The 19894-nt window shown below is 36.2% G+C and overlaps 1 protein-coding gene across 1 annotated transcript in view; it reads left to right on the top strand.

Annotated features, from left to right (window-relative positions):
* LOC125873861 (uncharacterized) overlaps positions 1 to 19894 on the top strand; it is a 48293-nt gene that overhangs the window by 19472 nt on the left and 8927 nt on the right. Inside the window, exons 2-3 of the mRNA XM_049554710.1 lie at positions 16712 to 16805; positions 17917 to 18067. Of these exons, the coding sequence (XP_049410667.1) occupies positions 17917 to 18067 (151 nt within the window). The 5' untranslated portion in view covers positions 16712 to 16805. The remainder of the gene's footprint in view (positions 1 to 16711; positions 16806 to 17916; positions 18068 to 19894) is intronic.

A 19894-nucleotide genomic window follows, 5' to 3' on the forward strand; every position in this document is an offset into this window, starting at 1 on the left:
GAGCTTATCCCATGTTTAGTTGGGATAAGATCACATGATAACTTATCCCGGAATTAGTTATCCCAGGATCGTATTGTTATTTTTATCCCACATTGAGGGTGGGATAACAATCCCGTGATAACTCATTCCCAACCAAACGTGCCCTAAGAGTTTTGCGATTACTATAATGCAAAACAGAAGAAAGAAATTGGCCAGAAATTGAGTAGAAAGATATTAGTTTCCACTTTCTTAATACTTGTACGCTTAAGAAAGGATTTGATTCAGAACATGCATCATATTTGCTGAGACAAGTTAAGTGCTCTCTATATATGTGGAAGTATTTTACCATTTGTTTCTTCCATCTACATGCTCTGTGTTTCTCTGTTTGCATGTCTGGGAATATAGTTATGTTGTGTCCTCCTAACGCGCCACCTTGTTCCACAAGCATTGCAGAGCACTGGTTTTTCAGGTGGCCCAGGTCTCCAATGGGGGGTTTCTGTTTGAGTTCAAAATTAGTTAGTGTTTAAACTAAAGCACAATGATCGTTGACAATAAAGATTTTCTATAAAAAAAAATGTAGAGAATGTATTGCACGAGAACGAAAGTGTCATGAAACTAGAGTATGTATAATATTAAAAACAAGAGGAAATTTCCTTGTGTGAAACATGCATTGACTTTAAGGATGCTTCAACTGTTTCTTAACTCACATTTTCATCACCATGTTAAGGAACCATACAAGAAAGTTGAACTTAGCCATAACCACGAGCTTATGTTGGGGCGTAAGATCCAGTCATTGCATAAACCTCTATCAAATTTTCTAAGGAGCAAAGAATCTAGCCGAGTCTTAGCCACCACACTACAAAAGGTCCTCCCTCTTCTTGAAATTGGAATCATCTATGATCATCTCGATAGCTTTCGCGAAGTTTAAAAGAAAACTCCTCCATTTCTTTCCCTAAAGCCGAAAGTGCCTTGTACATCATCATATCCTCTCAAAGTGGTTCCTATGTGACTTCTAAAATCCCCTCATAAAATTAGTTTCTCAGCATGCGGGATAACTCTCACAACCTAGTCTTACTCCTCCCAGAACAAAGAAGTTTTTTTGACCTCCTCGTCCAAACCCGTTTGCTGCACATATCCCTCCCAAAACTAGCTTAATGAACATTAACTTATCATTCACCCTCCTAATTTCTACCGCTTGCTCCTTGAGTTCCTTGTCTGCTAAAAAGCCTACTCTATTTCTACTCCTCGATCTTCTTTAGTACCATAACTTAAATCCATCTACATCCTTGACCTTGGTTCCTACCCATTTGGTTTCTTGTACACAAGCTTTATTGATCTTCCTCTTCATAAGAATCTTCATTAAGGGCTCGTTTGGTGTAAGGGATAAAAATAAATAGTGATGGGATAAAAATTTTGTATCTTGTTTGGTTGCCATGTTTGGGATAACTTATCCCGCCATTTATATCATAGTGATGGGATAAGTTATCCCATATACATGGTGGGATAAGTTATCCTAGGATAGCTAACCCAAGATAACTTATCCTGGGATAACTTGTTCCCAACCAAACGACCAAACGACCCCTAACTGTATCGATTTCCTTGTCAATATCCCTATATTTCAAGACCCAACTCTCAACCTAGGATCTCCCTTGGTACCCTCACCACCCCTGCCCCCGCCCCCGCTGCCAATCAAGTACATGACCATAAACTACATCAAACCCTGAAGCCACTAACGCCAGTTATAGAGTAATCAAGTGTGCAATAAACAACAAAAAATGGGCAACCCATAACAACAAATACCCTGAATCTTAACATTGACAGTCACGCAATGCAATGACGAAAATAAATAGAAGTAATAAACTATAGAAAAGATATTGTTCAAAGTAGGAACCAAAAAATGCAGTAGTATTTATAATGGCGCAGCAATAAATTCACGAACGCGATATCAGATTAAGGAAATCAGTAAGCAAGCAAGCAACAATAAGGGGCTGTGCAATCTGTTAAGGAAAAATCAGATTTAGACAAACAAAACTAGGATTTCTAGAACATGGATACACCACTAAAAAAAGAAGGAAAAAATGTATTAAGTAGGAAGTGATTCTAGGTCCTCTAAGTAAATAACCAAATATTTAATTAAATGCACCATTTAGGCTTTTTGTAGCATGGGTGCCAACATATAATATTATTGGGAAGAGGCTTGGAACACTTTTCGGCTATGATGGGGTTGCACTAGAGATCGACCCTTGGCAGATGTACTGAAAATTAATTAACATTTGGCTCGAGAGATGAAAAAAGGAATGTACTCTATGTTTTATTTTTTAACAGATGCACCATTTTATGGAAATTTGGGTATTTAGTGTTTATGCATGTGAGTCTTCAAAATTTATTTGCTGAACATCAGGTAAATAAATCTTAAGCATAACTGAATCAGGTATCCTGTAAAGCATGAGATTATTATCAATTTGACCATCTCCTCGTAAATGAATTTACTGTTTCATAACCTTCTTTTCCAGAAAGAAATGAAATGAAAATCAATTTCCAAAAACTTCCCAATAGTCTGTTTGAGCTCACCTTAGTGAGTTGCCAAATCATGAATATTTCTCATGTTTTTCTTGGCAGTTTTAATGTCAATTTAAGAGGTCCTTGTCTCAAAATTAGTCCTGAAAACTCGTGTCACAATTTTTTGGTAAGATGATACTGACTCATCTTAACAAGATTTCCTTGTTCTTGAAATGCAGATATCCTATTATTGTCTTAGCTACCGTTTTATTGTTTAATTGACTCGGTTATGAATGTTTCCTTTTTTAAGTTAGAGTTTCCTGCTACTAAGATGCAGCAACGACATACTTATTTTTTCCATCTTACCATGCTTACCCATTTATGTGTCACCATTGACAGAATTTTGTGAATCTACCATATGGATTGTTCTTTATGTCATACTTTTTCAGTTTTACCATGCTTGTGCATTTTTTATTTTTTTTTTATAACCGAGAAATTCGTCTGTGACCCGCCCTTTGGATCAATCACAGCCTTCTAAACTCGGTGGATAATGAGCCCGCCCTCTACCCTTCTCCACTTAAATGCCGGGCTTCGCTTTGCATGGTGTGGGGATTGAACTTGCGACCTAAGCCACAAATCCTCCACCTTTTGCCACTTGAGCTAGGCCTTGGGGGCCATGCTTGTGCATTTATATGTCGCCATTGACAGAATTTCGTGTATCACATGGATTTTTCTTTGTCATGCTTTTTCCATCTTACCATGCAAGCTTTTATGCCCCCATTGACAAAATTTCGTGTATCCTAGCCATGTGGAATTTTCTTTATGTCATGCTTACTGACTTCCAAATAACAACCACTATTTATGCCTCAATTCAAGCAAGTTGGGGCGACACTATGAATCTCCGTTATCTTGCTTCATTAAAGATCATCTTATCATGCTTAGTGATGTAAAAATATTTATTTCCTATTTAAGATTACTAATAATACATGCATAGAAGCGAGGGTTTTTACCCTGCGCACTTCCAAAGGGTTGCGGCTGCGAGTTTTCCTTGTCATAAAAAATGTATTTCACATGCATATTACATAATATATAGAATATCACTATAACTTTTGAACGCTTGTACGTAGAATTAGGGGGGAAAACAGGGAAGAAATTGTACAAGCTAGCCAAGGCGATGGAGAGGAGGGCACGTGACTTGGACCTAGTGACGCGCATCAAGGAAGAGGTCGATGAAGTACTGGTTTAGGAGACACTCATTAGGTGAAGTTGATAGTCATACTTCTATATACTCTTGAATGAGGCGGAGGACATTCTGGTGGGAGATATAGTGCACTTCGAGAGGTTTCACGATTTTGGGTATTGTATGTGTATAAAGGTTGAAAAGGTTAAGGGATCTATTCGTTGGATTCACAGGGAAGAGCAAACGGTCCTGATGAGATTCCGATGGAATTTCGGAAGACGGTGGGTAGGACATGTATGGAGTCATTGACTAGGCAGTTTAATATTGTTTTTAAGACCGTGAAAAAGCCTAAAGAATGGATGTGGAGTACAATGATCCATTTGTACATGAACAAAGGTGAAATTCTTAATCGCAACAACTATAGGGGTATCAAGCTCCTAAGCTACATTATGAAAGTTTGGGAGAGGGTGGTAAAGATGAAGGTTAGGAGGGGTATGTTTATTTTCGAGAATCAATATAGATTCATGTTAGGGCGCTCGACTACAAAAGTCATTCATCTTTTAAGGAGATTGGTGGAGCTGTATAGAGAGCGAAGAGGACTTGCACTTGTTGTTCATTTACCTAGAAAATGCTTACGACAAAGTCCCAAAAGAGGTCTTATGGAGATGCTTGGAGGCTAGAATCTTGCATGTGTTGCATGATCAAGGAGATTTATGTTGGAACTAAGATCATGATAAGGACATAGAGAGGAGACTCAGAGAACTTCTTAATTGTGATGGGGTTGCACGAGGGATTAACTCTTAGCTTGTTTTTATTTGCTTTGGTGATTGATAAATTGACATGGTACTAAGGTGAGGTGCCATGGTGTATGTTATTTGTGGATGACATAATTCTAATTGACGAGACTCGCGTAGGAGTTAACGCTGAGCTATAGGTTTGGAGACAAACTGCAGAGTTTAAAGGGTTCAGGTTGAGCATGATCAGGATATAATACTTTGAGTGCAAGTTTGCTGACGTAACCATGAGACTCACATGGAAGTGGGGCTTGATAACCAAGTATCTTGGGTCTATTATCTAAAGATACGGTAATGATTTCACACATCGTATTGTTGCAAAGTGGATGAAATAGAGGTTCGCTTCTGAAGTCTTATGTGACTAAGAGAAGGTGCCACCAAAACTTGAAGGCAAGTTCTATAGAATTTGACCAACTTTGTTGTATGGGGCGGAATGTTGGACAAGGTGGAGCTAACCTCTACCGCTTTTCTTCCCCGAAGCGAGGCATAGAAGAAAAAGTGTGTGCTTATACGACTGAAGCGAGAAGAGAGAAAGGAACGAAAGGCGCGTATGCGAGTTCGACTGCTGCAACGGGTTTTATATTAAAATTTTGTATAAACATACTCATGCGACTTCTCTTCCTAAACACCTGCTTAGAGTTCGACTGCTAGGGGACTGTGACTTCTCTTCAAGGTAAGTTCTTCTCTTCTTATCTTTTTTTCTATCTTCTCCTCTTCTTCTTATCTCTATTTTCTCTGCTGCTACTCAACTGCACTGCTGGTGCTGGGTTATTCTTTTTTCTCTTCTCTATTATTTTCTTTAGTTTGCTCTGTTTTTTTCTCTATTCATCAAAAAAGAAAAGTATGTTTTGTAATTTCTTTGACTGTTCTAACAAATAATAAATGCCATATTCCACAAATTCTAGAAAGAAATAGGGAAAAAGAGAAATCAAGAGGCCCATAAGTATCAAAATAAAGATAAATACGAGTGCACTAACTTGATAATTTGGTATTATCGTAACAAAGGAGCTTTCAGAGTCTCATTGTGCTAACTTTTTCTGCTTTGTAATGTTTTTCGCTGTATTTTGTCTCTGTTCTGCTTTTTTCTTTTACTTTTTTTCTGTTTAGTGATGTTTTTGGTTATTTATCTATGCAAATTCAATATTTTTTTTTTATCATTGTATTAAATTGGTTATGACTCTCTTGCTTAATTGATATAGAATTTGGTTATAAACTTCACTACTGCTGAGAGGAAATGTAACACATGGTGTCTGAGAGACTTTGCACTTCTGAGTTGTAATGATTTCAGTTCATATGTCAAACTTATTCTGAGTAGTGCATTATTGGTCTTGCTGCTTTAAAGGTTTTCACACACATGATGTTTTTTTATCTGGTACTGGAGTATGTTTGAAGCTTATTAATGACTAAATGGTGAACTTCTTTGTCTGTCTTCAGATGCAGGTTCTCTCAATCAAATAATTGACGTTGACTACGATTTGGATGGTCTCCCCGGCTCAATGGAAAGACAACCCCTTTTTACACTTCATAAAATCATTCCTTTCCTCCAAATACCATTTGCGCAAGTCAAACTCATGATAGGCGAGCAAAATCACATGCACATGTGGTTCAACAGTTTGCTGTGCTCTGTGATCTTATTCTTCTCCAACACCCTTTGTGTCATGCTTTTTTAGCTTAGCAGGGCTTTGAACACACTATTGTGTGAAAGAAACACAGATGTTCTGGCTTAGCCTCTGCCTCTTTGTGATGATTTAACAAAGTGACCATACCTCTTAGTCTTGATCCATCAATTAAGCAATTTCTCTAGTATGTAATAAGAAATAGACTTTGATATTTGTTGTTTAGTTTTACATCGAGAAGTATTTGATTTTCATCTTGATAACATCTTATATAAGCAAATTAATGATCAATATATAGTGGCATATTGATTCTTGAAAGAAACATTAAGCACAGTAAGTAACCAACAAAAAGTGCACATTTGAGGGGGATTGTATCTTTTTATTTTCACTTTTTCTCTCTTTGAGTAAATTAGGATATTGCTTTGGACTGATTTTTCTTGACTTAGGGTTTATTGAAACTAATCTTTCTACATTAAAGCTAGTGTAAGGTCTACATATATTCTATCCTCTCTAGACTCACTTTATGGAATTGGTGTGTTGTTGTTTTGATAAAATTAGGGGTAGGAGAAGGGGAAATGGCACTAGGAGATTACAAGATGAGGAATCAAATCCTACCAAAATGTTTAGAAAGCCAACTAACTGAGTTGCTATTCTTTAATAAAAGGAAAATAATACCTCATTTAGCTTTTGAATGGGAACATAATTCCCTTGATTGACATTCATTTTAATACCAAAGAGAATGGTGAAAAGCACATATTAAGTATCATATTTGTATTCGGTTCATAATTGAATAACTTTTATAAATGAATCATCATTAAATGTGTATCGAGAAACACTTCGATGTTGAGTAGATTAAATATTTGCATCAAATCATTTCTAGGTGTTTGATTATTTTCCTATAAAATTTCATCCATCTTAGCATATGTAATAACTATATGAGCTGATTCACTAACCTTTTAAAATTATTATTTTTTCACTGATTCCTTTAATTCACTAAGCTCTCTCCTTCTTAGTCGTTTTCAATTAATTTTCTTCATTTATTCTTTTTATTGCATATTTTCTCCTCGTCCTCATCCTTCTTCATTTATCAATATCTTTTTTTTTTCTTTGAATCTGCAAAGGATCTTTGATGAAAATAATTGATGTCATATAATCAATCCAAATTCAATGGAGAATCAGGATGGGAGTTCATTTTTAAATAATGATCCGTAGTTTTATCTAGAAATACTAATCTTTTTAATCAAATAATTTATTCAAACTTTATCATAGTAAAATTATTTATCCACATGAAATGTCGGTTATAATAAGGGTGGTTTGATAAATGGGAAAAAAGAGAAATACACCCCCAAATTATTGGAAATGGTATACCTATACCCTTTGTTATACTTTTAGTACATCAATGTCCTTACCGTCCAATTTCAGTAGAGAAAACTTGCATGAATATTCAATTAACGTGTGTTATTTAATCTGTACTAATAAATACTTATAACAATAACTTTGCAGAAACATAAACAACAAAGTTTAAATCATGTAGTCAAAAAAAAAATTAATAACATAAACATAAATTAATAACAATAAAAAACATACCAAAATCTGTAACAATAGAATGAAAAAGAAAGGAAAAATCGAGCCCACTGAATGCACAACGTCCCTTAAGGAAGCTATTCCTCTTTAGTACCCGAGGCTTGAAGTAATATATCTTCTCATGATAGAACAATTTTATTCACTAGTGAATTGATACAAAAACAATAGTGTCAATGGGCAATCCACATGAACAAAGTAAATGAATATTTAATTGTGCAGAAAATAAAGAAGTTCAGAATTTTCGTTATTTTAAAATGAGAGAAAATCCATCTATTTATAGACCACAAAGGGTAGTGTGAACAAATGCTTATTGTGCCTTATCGGAAAGGTCACAACTCTTTGACAAAGTTACAACCCATTCGAAAAGATCACAACCTTTCATAAAAGTCGCAACTCTTTAAAAAAGTCGTAACTTTTTATAAATGTCACAACTTTTCATGAAAGTCGCAACTCTTCATATTTCATTCACACCTTTTAAAATCCAACAACGTGTACTTCATATATCAATTCAAAGGTCTAATAAATGACATTGACCTTCAATCTATATTATACCACCCCTAGACAAAAAAATGATTAACTCAAAATACCAAAGGTAAATTAAGATTATGGAGAAACGGTAGACTAATGCATGTATACATAGGGTTAAAGGAGAAACAATCTCAATTCCAAAATTAAAAAGAAAATTCTCAAGGTTTAGCTGTTATATATACACTTGCGCCAACTAGCTCACATAGTTTGGCCTAATATTTCATTATGATATTAGTTGGTTAAACTTAAGTTTGACCTAGTACTCCTATCTGACGATCAATTGCTTAAGTAAGTTCAAAGTGGCTGATACTTGAAGGGTTTTGAGCGGAAGGGAGACTAATTTCGAAAATAAATAAATTTAAAAAGAAAATCGTGGTTTTTGATGGCTCCACGTAGATGGACTTAGTGTACCAATAATACTATATGTATTAGTCATATATCCTATAAAACTAAATATGATGTATTAATTATTATAAGTGTAGTAATATTAGCACATGCGTGTTTTTAAAGCCTTCACTATATACATGTTTCCATTAGAGGGATTTGAGGAAGATGAGTAGCCCAACGTTTATTTTCATGGCTTTTTGGAGCTAAAGGCGATGAGGAGCCCTCTTGCCGTAACTCTCTTCCTTCTCCTCCTCGTTTTTTTTTTTGTAATGTAATGCCATTACATTGACATATTGAAATTGTTAGTGCAACTAATTGAAAATTTATCAAAGATTCAATATTCAAATAATTTTCTTGCCCCTTTTCTTTCTAATCGGTACTTTATAATCAAGATTCAGTATGCAAGAATTTTGTTTTTAGACAATTTAGGAGAACCCAAGAACTCGCCCATATAAATATGTCAAATAGAAATTTCCAATCCTAGCAAGAATGTCACTGCAATTATCTTTTGATAGTAGTATTTTGGTCAGTGTTTATTTGATGGTTTGGAGTATGCTTAGTTCTTTATTTGAGGATGCAGCTATTAGGTTGTGAATAAAACCTATTTGGGGGTAACAATAATTTGCTGCTTTCTTGGTTAAAAAAAGGGTTTAAAAAGAGTAATCTTTTTATTGGATTGTTATTTTGGGAAAACTGGTCTAAATATTATTTGTGTTGTTTTACTCACACTTGATAGCAGTTGAAATGTGAAGGTTTTACGAGTATGGCGTTTTACTGATATATTGAATATTAAAGATAGATAACAATTAGTGAATGGAGTAGGAGTTGAGATATTCTTGGGGAAAAATGAGTTACCTTCCTAAGTAGTTCGGAAAATTTTGACGGTGAAAGAATTTCCAAGAATCTTTTCCCCCATTCCACAGCTAAGCTAAGTATCATTTTGCTTCCCAGAGTAGCAGGCAAGTGTGGCTTTTGAATTTGGAGAGAAAAATGACTAATTTATTTCAGATATTCCAAACTTAGTTTCGAATATTCCAGAAAATTTCTAGAAGAATATGAGCAAACCCATGAATTAGATGGGAAAACATAATTCTAATATGGTACGAAACAGAAGATCACGTGTTCTACATATACAAACTCAGTTTGCTGCATGGTTAATGTGAGATATATAAGACAAGAATATTATTGAATTGTTGTTGTGTCTACATTATTACATTGAGACCCTATTTATAGACCCTAGAATACAATCCTTTACCAAGTAGGATACTATTTAGTATTCCTATTTCTATTTCTATTCCTATTCCTATTCTAATAGGATTGTATAAACCTGTTCCTATTCTTATAGGATTGTATAAACCTATTCCTATTCTAATAGGATTGTATAAACCTATTTATATTCTAACAGTTAACAGATTGTATCATTGGAAAAACAAAGAGTAAGAATGTTTAGGCAATAATAGGCAGTGCTACAGAGAGAGCAACTAACTTTGCGTTTGGAAGGAAAGAAATTAGAAAATTGCAAACGCCCAAGCAAGAGACAACTGGACATGTCCATGTTTCGGGTGGAGATCTTATCCCTCAAAATGTCCACTAATAATGTCAAGAACTATGGGAGACATTCAGAGATATGTTTGATGGAAATCTGTATGCGAGGATTGATCCATATTTCTTTCCACCTTCATTTCCAGTAGTTTCATTTTGCATAGCCACATGATCCAGTATATTATTGTTTATCCTAAAACAAAGCATAATGCAAGACATTATAGTAGTAATGACAAGCATATGGAAGTCAAATGCCCTTTGAGATGTCACAATGTATTCTACAATGAGGTCCAGAAAAACTAACAAATTGTAGGTAAGCACACAGTGATAGACATCGGAATTGACATATTAAATGCACCTAAAAAGTAGAATTTGACATATCTAATTCATGGAAATTCCATCCAATAAAACGGAACCATCCCCGGACCCTGCACATAGTGGGAACTTAGTGCACCGAGCTTCCCTATTGAATCTTATGCATGCATCTCCAAATTCACTTATTGATATGGATTTTTTACAGGAACTTTCTTTGAGCAAGAGGTGTTATCTTCTGCTATTGGAGGTAGAGACGTTGAGCATTCTGTAGTAGTAGTTGGTGATACGAGCAGCATAGCTCCAAGACCAATCTCATTAGGAGGAATGTATTTGTTCCTTGCATAAATTAGAGTAACATCTTCACCACCGTTTTGTATATTTTCAAATTCTGGTTCTTGTAGAATGTTATAAAGTTGCCTCTGGAGTCTTTCGACACATGACAAAATGCGTTGTGTAAGCTTTGATCTCTTTCTTTTTGGGACACTGTTAGGATTCCCGAAAGGATCTTTATCTGCTTCTCCCAACAAAAGGTAAATGTTAGTGCACATAAAACAATGAGGTACTAATACAATAGTTTTTATTTTTATTTTGGTCAAGCTAGTATATTTTGTATGATTAAGGTATAGTTGGACTGCTCAGTTCATATCTTTATTGAAAATCCAAATTACCAGAAATTTGTCAATTTAAGTTTATTGTATAAAGGGAAGTTAGTTCTCAAAATTTAGGGGAGACACTATAATTAATGGCCTACGAGCAAGAAAGAAACCAAAGATTGTGCTTGTAGAGTATCATATAGTAATTACATCCCTACGGCTTATTTGGTAAAATCTTGAATGTGATTTGACATTACATAATTTGAAAGGCACATCACAGTAATCGGGAAACGGCAGGAATTTCCTGCGTAAAAATAAATCCAAGTGTCGTGAATCTTGATACATGCTTATCAAGTTGTCTTAGAGCAAATGGTGTAAGTGATTCTTCTGAGTATTAGATACCAACACAAAACAACCACTTGGACAGTGGGAGAATGCTGATAAAATTTTCCGTCTCACTGTTAAATTTGTTGTGTAGGGTCTGTAGATTCTTCCCCTGTTTTCTGCTCCTTTTTTTGGGGGTGGGGCTGTTTTAATTTTTTCCATTTCTAATCATTCGAATAAGAGAAGTTTATATTGAAATCTTTTGAATCAGAATACTATGCACTGCAGGATTACTTTTTGGGAAGGTGCATCTACAATGATTTTGCTGCCTACTATCACCTATCTCCTAATTTTCTTTGACTAAGGTCTCGTTTGGTACGAGGGATATGGGATAACTAATCTTGGGATTAATTTTTGGATGAGCTTATCCCATGTTTAGTTGGGATAAAATCATGGGATAACTTATCCCGGAATTAGTGATACCGGATTTTTATCCCACATTGAGGGGTGGGATAACAATCCCGGGAAAACTCGTTCCCCAACCAAACGTGCCCTAAAAGTTTTGCGCTTACTATCATGCAAAACAGAAGAAAGAAATAGGACAGAAATTGTGTAGGAAGATATTAGTTTTCCATTTTTTTATAACCTGTACACTTAAGAAAGGATTTGATTCAGAACATGTATCATATTTGCTGAGACTAGTTAAGTGCTCTCTATATATGGGAAAGTATTTTACCATTTGTTGCTTCCATCTGCATGCAGTTGACCGAGGATGATCCTGCTGAAAGTAAGCTTGGTATGCTATTCAGTTTCTCTTCAAGACGAGCTGAAGATCCCTCCTGTCCAGAAACCACTACTCCAACTTCTAGCCTTTGGTCATCACGAGCTACGAGATGCGTCGTCATCTCAAAAGGTAACTGATAGCTCTGTGTTTCTCTGTTTGCATGTCTGGGAATATAGTTATGTAGTGTCCCTCTAACGCGCCACCTTGTTCCACAAGCATTGCAGAGCACTGGTTTTTCAGGTGGCCCAGGTCTCCAATGGGCTGTTTCTGTTTGAGTTCAAAATTAATTAGTGTTTAAACTGGGATAAATATGAATAAAATTCTTACAGGTCATACACTAAAGTACAATGATCATTGACAATGAAGATTTTCTGTAAAAAAGGTATTGAATGTACTGCACGAGAATGGAAGTGTCATGAAACTGGAGTATGTATAATATTAGAAACAAGAGGAAATTTCCTTGCATGAAACATGCATAGACTTTTAGGATGCTTCAACTGTGTCTTCACTCACATTTTTATCACCATGTTAAGGAACCATACAAGAAAGTTGAACTTTGAGCTTGATGATAGAAAGATTGAAAAATATTTGCTTGATATGTTGAGGAGCCATGCAAAATAGTTAATCTCTCGGCAGACTGCATATTTTTGCTTGCTATTTTAAGGAAGAATGTTACCATCAAAACTGACAGTAATTACGGTATAATATTAAACAGGGACTATCTCTTTTTCTAGCGCTCAACAGTAAACCCCCCTTAGCGGTGGATCTGCATGTCACTCCCCTGACCACCGGAGACCATGCACGATTTCCCCCAGAACACCATGTGCCTGCCTTTCTTATTATCCCTAGACTACTCCACCTGGGTAACCCCTCAAGATCCCTACCACCTCTCTTGTTGCTTTCTTGATGCAGTCAATTGTTTTTAGCCCACATATTAACTGCGTCCCCACTAGCTCACTTTCCTTCTTCGTCGTCTTAAACCTCTAATTATTCCTCCTTGTGTAAGCTTTAACTAATGTCTTGTAAGCAACCTTCTTGGATTTTATTGTTCATTGGACCACTTCATTCCACCACCAATTCCTTTTGTGCCTCTCTGGGTAATCCTTCGAGACCCCCTACACCTCTCTTGTTGCTTCTCTGAGGTAGTTTGTTGTCCTAGCCCATACACTATTTGTGTCCTCACTACTCTCTGAAATCCTCATAACCATTAACTTCTCTCCAATTTCCTAAGTGTTGGCTTCAATCAGGCCTCCCATTAAATCCTTTGTGGGCATATGCTGTCCTCTTTTTCTTCATCCTGTTGATCTCTAAATCCATAACCACGAGCTTATGTTGGGTTGTAATCCCCTCTCTTGATCCAGTCCTTTCATAAACCTCTATCACATTTTCTAAGGAACAAAGAATCTATCTGAATCTTAGCCACCACACTACAAAAGGTCACCAAGTGCTCCTCCCTCTTCTAGAAACTGGAATTAGCTATGATCAACTCTATAGCTTTGCGAAGTATAAAAGCAAAACTCCTCCATTTCTATCCCCAAATCTGAAAGTGCCTTGTACATCATCATATCCTCTCGAAGTGGTCCCTTTTTGACTATTGAAATCCCCTCACAAAATTACTTTCTCAGTACACGGGATAACTCTCACAACCTTGTCCAACTCCTCCCAGAACAAAGAAGGTTTTTTTGACCTCCTTGTCCAAACCCATTTGCTGCACTTATGCACTAATTAAGTTAATAGTTAGCCATCCCAAAGCTAGCTTAATGAACATAACTTATCATTCACCCTCTTAATCTCTACCACTTGCTCCTTGAGTTCCTTCTCTACTAAATGCCTACTCTATTTCTACTCCTCGATCTTCTTGAGTACCATAACTTAAATCCATCTACTACCCTCGCCTTGATTCCTACCCTTTTGGTGACTTGAACACAAGCTATATTCAGTAGGAAGTGATTCCAAGTTCTCTATGTAAATAACTAAACATTTAACCAAGTGCTCCATTTACCCTTTTTATAGCATGGGTTCCACCACATAATATTATTGGGAGGAGGTTTGCAACACTTTTTTGTTATGATGGGGTTGCACTAAGGATCAACCCTTAGCCTGTTTCTTTTTGCCTTAGTGATGGATGAATTGACACGATATATTTAATGGAAGGTATTGTGGTTTATGCCATTTTCAGAAGAAATAGTATAGAATAACGAGACACGGGGTGGAGTTAACGAAAAATTATAAGTTTTGAAACAGATCTCAGAGTCTAAGTTTCTAGGTTATGCAAAACTAAAATAAAGTATTCCGCGTGTAACTTCAATGACGTAACACTTGAGGCAGAGGTGGATAGAACTTACGCTTGATGCCACAATGGAGACATGGACCTTGTCTACCCATAAGATCTGATTATGAATGATTCAGTTCAAATCAGGGTCAATTTGCTGCTGCAACTTTTAGAGTTCGATTTGTTCTCAAAATCTAAAATGCCTGAGTGAGGTAACGGGTCAACATATATATAGACAGATAAGAATTTGGTAGACTATAGCTGGTCCTTTATATGGAAATATATTAATTATGATAGATTTTTCATTAACTTTTGTCTATTATGAATTTTTCTTTTTCCCCTTATGACAGCTCATCAACTTTGATTACAGTAATTTCTGAACTATTTACACTATTAACTCCAATGAGAGAAGTCTTAGATTCTCTATCAAATGAAAAGGGGGTGAGGATTTGAGAAGTGGCGGACCCAGAATTTTCGTTCAGGGGGTTCGAAAAGTGTAGTAATATTAGCACATGCGTGTTTTTAAAGCCTTCACTATATACATGTTTCCATGGATTTGAGGAAGATGAGTAGCCCAACGTCTATTTTCATGGCTTTTTGGAGCTAAAGGCGATGAGGAGCCCTCTTGCCGTAACTCTCTTCCTTCTCCTCCTCGTTTTTTTTTTTGTAATGTAATGCCATTACATTGACATATTGAAATTGTTATTGCAACTAATTGAAAATTTATCAAAGATTCAATATTCAAATAATTTTCTTGCCCCTTTTCTTTCTAATCGGTACTTTATTCAAGATTCAGTATGCAAGAATTTTGTTTTTAGACAATTTAGGAGAACCCAAGAACACCCCCATATAAATATGTCAAATAGAAATTTCCAATCCTAGCAAGAATGTCACTGCAATTATCTTTTGATAGTAGTATTTTGGTCAGTGTTTATTTGATGGTTTGGAGTATGCTTAGTTCTTTATCTGAGGATGCAGCTATTAGGTTGTGAATAAAACCTGTTTGGGGGTAACAATAATTTGCTGCTTTCTTGGTTAAAAAAAAGGGTTTAAAAGGAGTAATCTTTTTATTGGATTGTTATTTTGGGAAAACTGGTCTAAATATTATTTGTGTTGTTTTACTCACACTTGATAGCAGTTGAAAGGTGAAGGTTTTACGAGTATGGTGTTTTACTGATATTTTGAATATTAAAGATAAATAACAATTAGTGAATGGAGTAGGAGTTGAGATATTCGTGGGGAAAAATGAGTTACACTCCTAAGTAGTTCGGAAAATTTTGATGGTGAAAGAATTTCCAAGAATCTTTTCTGCCATTCCACAGCTAACCTAAGTATAATTTTGCTTCCCAGAGTGGCAGGCAAGTGTGGCTTTTGAATTTGGAGAGAAAAATGACTAATTCTATTTCAGATATTCCAAACTTTGTTTCGAATATTCCAGAAAATTTCTAGAAGAATATGAGCAAACCCATGAATTAGATGGGAAAACATAATTCTAATATGGTACGAAACAGAAGATCACGTGTTCTACATATACAAACTCAGTTTGCTGCATGGTTAACACATTGTATCATTGGAAAAACAAAGAGTAAGAATGTTTAGGCAATAATAGGAAGTGCTACAGAGGGAGCAACTAACTTTGCGTTTGGAGTGAAAGAAATTAGAAAATTGCAAGGATTGATCCATTTTTCTTTCCACCCTCATTTCCAGTAGTTTCATTTTGCATAGCCACATGATCCAGTATATTATTGTTTATCCTGAAACAAAGTATAATGCAAGACATTATAGTGGTAATGACAAGCTTATGTAAGTCAAATGCCCTTTGAGATGTCACAATGTAATTCTACAATGAGGTCCAGAAAAACTAACAAACATGTAGGTAAGCACATAGTGATAGACATCGGAATTGACATATTGAATGCACCTAAAAAGTAGAATTTGACATATCTAATTCATGGAAATTCCATCCAATAAAACGGAACCATCCCCGGACCCTGCACATAGCAGGAGCTTAGTGCACCGAGGTTCCCTATTGAGTCTTATGCATGCATCTCAAAATTCATTTATTGATATGGATTTTTTACAGGAACTTTCTTTGAGCTAGAGGTGTTATCTTCTGCCATTGGAGGTAGAGACGTCGAGCATTCTGTAGCAGTAGTTGGTGATACGAGCAGCATAGCTCCAAGACCAATCTCATTAGGAGGAATGTATTTGTTCCTTGCATAAATTAGAGTAACATCTTCACCACTGTTTCGTATATTTTCAAATTCTGGTTCCTGTAGAATGTTATAAAGTTGCCTCTGGAGTCCTTTGACAGGTGACAAAATGCGTTGTGTAAGCTTTGATCTCTTTCTTTTTGGGACACTGTTAGGATTCCAGAAAGGATCCTTATCTGCTTCTCCCAACAAAAGGTAAAAGTTAGTGCACATAAAACAATAAGGTACTAATACATTAGTTTTTATTTTTAGTTTGGTCAAGATAGTATTATTTGTATGGTTAAGGTATATTTGGATGGTCAGTCTATATCTTTATTGAAAATCCAAATTACCTGAAATTTGTTAATTTCAGTTCATTGTTAGAAGGGAAGTTAGTTTTCAAAATTTAGGGGAGACGCTATAATTAATGGCCTATGAGCAAGAAAGAAACCAAATATTGTGGTTGTAGAGTATCATACAGTAATTACATCCCAACGGCATATATGGTAAAATCTTGAATGTGATTTGACATTACATAATTTGAAAGGCACATCACAGTAATCCGAAAATGGCGAGAATTTCCTGCGTAAAAATAAATCCAAGTGTCGTGATTCTTTTGAGTATTAGCTACCAACATAAAACAACCACTTGGACAGTGGGAGAATGCTGATAAACTTTTCTGTCTCACTGTTAAATTTGTTGTATAGGATCTGTAGATTCTTCCCCTGTTTTCCGCTCCTTTTTTTTGGGGTTGGGAGTGATTCAAATTTTTCCATTTCTAATTAATAGAATAAGAGAAGTTTGTAGTTGGAATCTTTTGAATCAGAATAATATGCACTGCAGGATTACTTTTTGGGAAGGTGCATCTACAATGATTTAGTTGCCTAATTTCACATATCTCATAATTTTCTTTGACTAAGGTCTCGTTTGGTTCGAGGAATATGGGATAACTAATCTTGGGATTAATTTTAGGATGAGCTTGTCCCATGTTTAGTTGGTATAAAATCATGGTACAACTTATCCCGGAATTAGCTATACTGGGATTTTAGTGTTATTTTTATCCCACATTGAGGGTGGGATAACAATCCGGGATAACTCGTTCCCCAACCAAACGTCCCCTACGAGTTTTGCGCTTACTATCATGCAAAACAGAAGAAAGAAATTGGCCAGAAATTGAGTAGGAAAATATTAGTTTTCCATTTTTTAATAACCTGTACGCTTAAGAAAGGATTTGATTCAGAACATGTATCATATTTACTGAGACAAGTTAAGTGCTCACTATATATGTGAAAGTATTTTACCATTTGTTTCTTCCATCTGAATGCAGATGACCGAGGATGATCCTGCTGAAACTAAGCTTGGTATGTTATTCAGTTCCTCTCCAAGACAAGCTGAAGATCCCTCCGGTCCAGAAACCACTACTCCAACTTCTAGCCTTTGGTCATCACGACCTAAGAGACGAGTCGTCTTCTCAGAAGGTAACTGATAGCTCTGTGTTTCTCTGTTTGCATGTCTGGGAATATAGTTATGTAGTGTCCCCCTGCGCCACCTTGATCCACATGCATTGCAGAGCACTGGTTTTTCAGCTGGCCCAGGTCTCCAATGGCGGGTTTCTGTTTGAGTTCAAAATTGATTAGTGTTTAAACTGGGATAAATATGAATAAAATTCTTACAGGTCAGAAACTAAAGCACAATGATCATTGACAATGAAGATCTACTGTAAAAAGGTATTGAATGTATTGCACGAGAATGGAAGTGTCATGAAACTAGAGTATGTATAATATTAGAAACAAGAGGAAATTTCCTTGTGTGAAACATGTATAGACTTTTAGGATGCTTCAACTGTATCTTTATTCACATTTTCATTACCATGTTAAGGAACCATACAAGAAAGTTGAACTTTAAGCTTGATGGTAGAAAGATTGAAAAAGATTTACTTGATATATTGAGGAACCTTGCAAAATAGTTAATCTCTCGACAGACTGCATATTTTTGCTTGCTATTTTATGGAGGAATGTTACCATCTAAACTGACAGTAATTACGGTATAATATTAAACAGGGACTATCTCTTTCTCTAGCGCTCAACAATAAACCCCCCTCAGCGGTGGATCTGCACGCCACTGCCCTGACCACCGGAGACCATGTACGATTTCCCCCAGAACACTATGTGTCAGTCTTTCTTATTATCCTAGACTACTCCACCTGGGTAACCCCTCAAGATCCCTCCCACCTCTCTTGTTGCTTTCTTGATGCAGTCAATTGTTTTAGCCCACATATTAATTGCATCCCCACTAGCTCGCTTTCCTTCTTCATCGTCTTAAACCTCTAATTATTCCTCCTCGTCTAAGCTTTAACTAACGTCTTGTAAGCAACCTTCTTGGCTTTTATTGTTCTTTGGACCTCTTCGTTCCACCACCAATCCCTTTTGTGCCTCTCTGGATAACCCTTCGATACCCCCTACACCTCTATTGTTGCTTCTCTGATGTAGTTTGTTGTCCTTGCCCATACACTATTTGTGTCCTCACTACTCTCTGAATTCCTCATAACCAGTAACTTCTCTCCAATTTCCTAAGTGTTGGGTTGTAATACCCTCTCTTGATCCAGTCCTTTCATAAACCTCTATCACATTTTCTAAGGAACAAAGAATCTATCTGAATCTTAGCCACCACACTACAAAAGGTCACCAAGTGCTCCTCCCTCTTTTAGAAACTGGAATTAGCTATGATCAACTCGATAGCTTTGCGTAGTATAAAAGCAAAACTCCTCCATTTCTATCCCCAAAGCTGAAAGTGCCTTGTACATCATCATATCCTCTCGAAGTGGTCCCTATGTGACTATTGAAATCCCCTCATAAAATTGGTTTCTCAGTACACGGGATAACTCTCACGACCTCGTCCAACTCCTCCCAGAGCAAAGAAGGTTTTTTTGACCTCCTTGTCCAAACCCGTTTGCTGCACTTGTGCACTAATTAAGTTAATAGTTAGCCCTCCCAAAGCTAGCTCAATGAACATTAACTTATCATTCACCCTCTTAATCTCTACCGCTTGCTCCTTGAGTTCCTTCTCTACTAAATGCCTACTCTATTTCTACTACTCAATCTTTTTGAGTACTATAACTTATATCCATCTACAACCCTCACATTGATTCCTACCCTTTTGGTGACTTGAACACAAGCTATATTGATCTTCCTCTTCATAAGAATCTTAACTAACTCTATTGACTCCCTCGTCAAAGTCCTTATGTTTCAAGACCCAACTCTCAACCTAGGATCTCCCTTGGTACCCTTACCCCCCCCCCCCCCCCC

Source organism: Solanum stenotomum, chromosome 1 (genome assembly GCF_019186545.1).
Source record: "Solanum stenotomum isolate F172 chromosome 1, ASM1918654v1, whole genome shotgun sequence".
In the NCBI taxonomy this organism is placed as follows: Eukaryota; Viridiplantae; Streptophyta; class Magnoliopsida; order Solanales; family Solanaceae; genus Solanum; species Solanum stenotomum.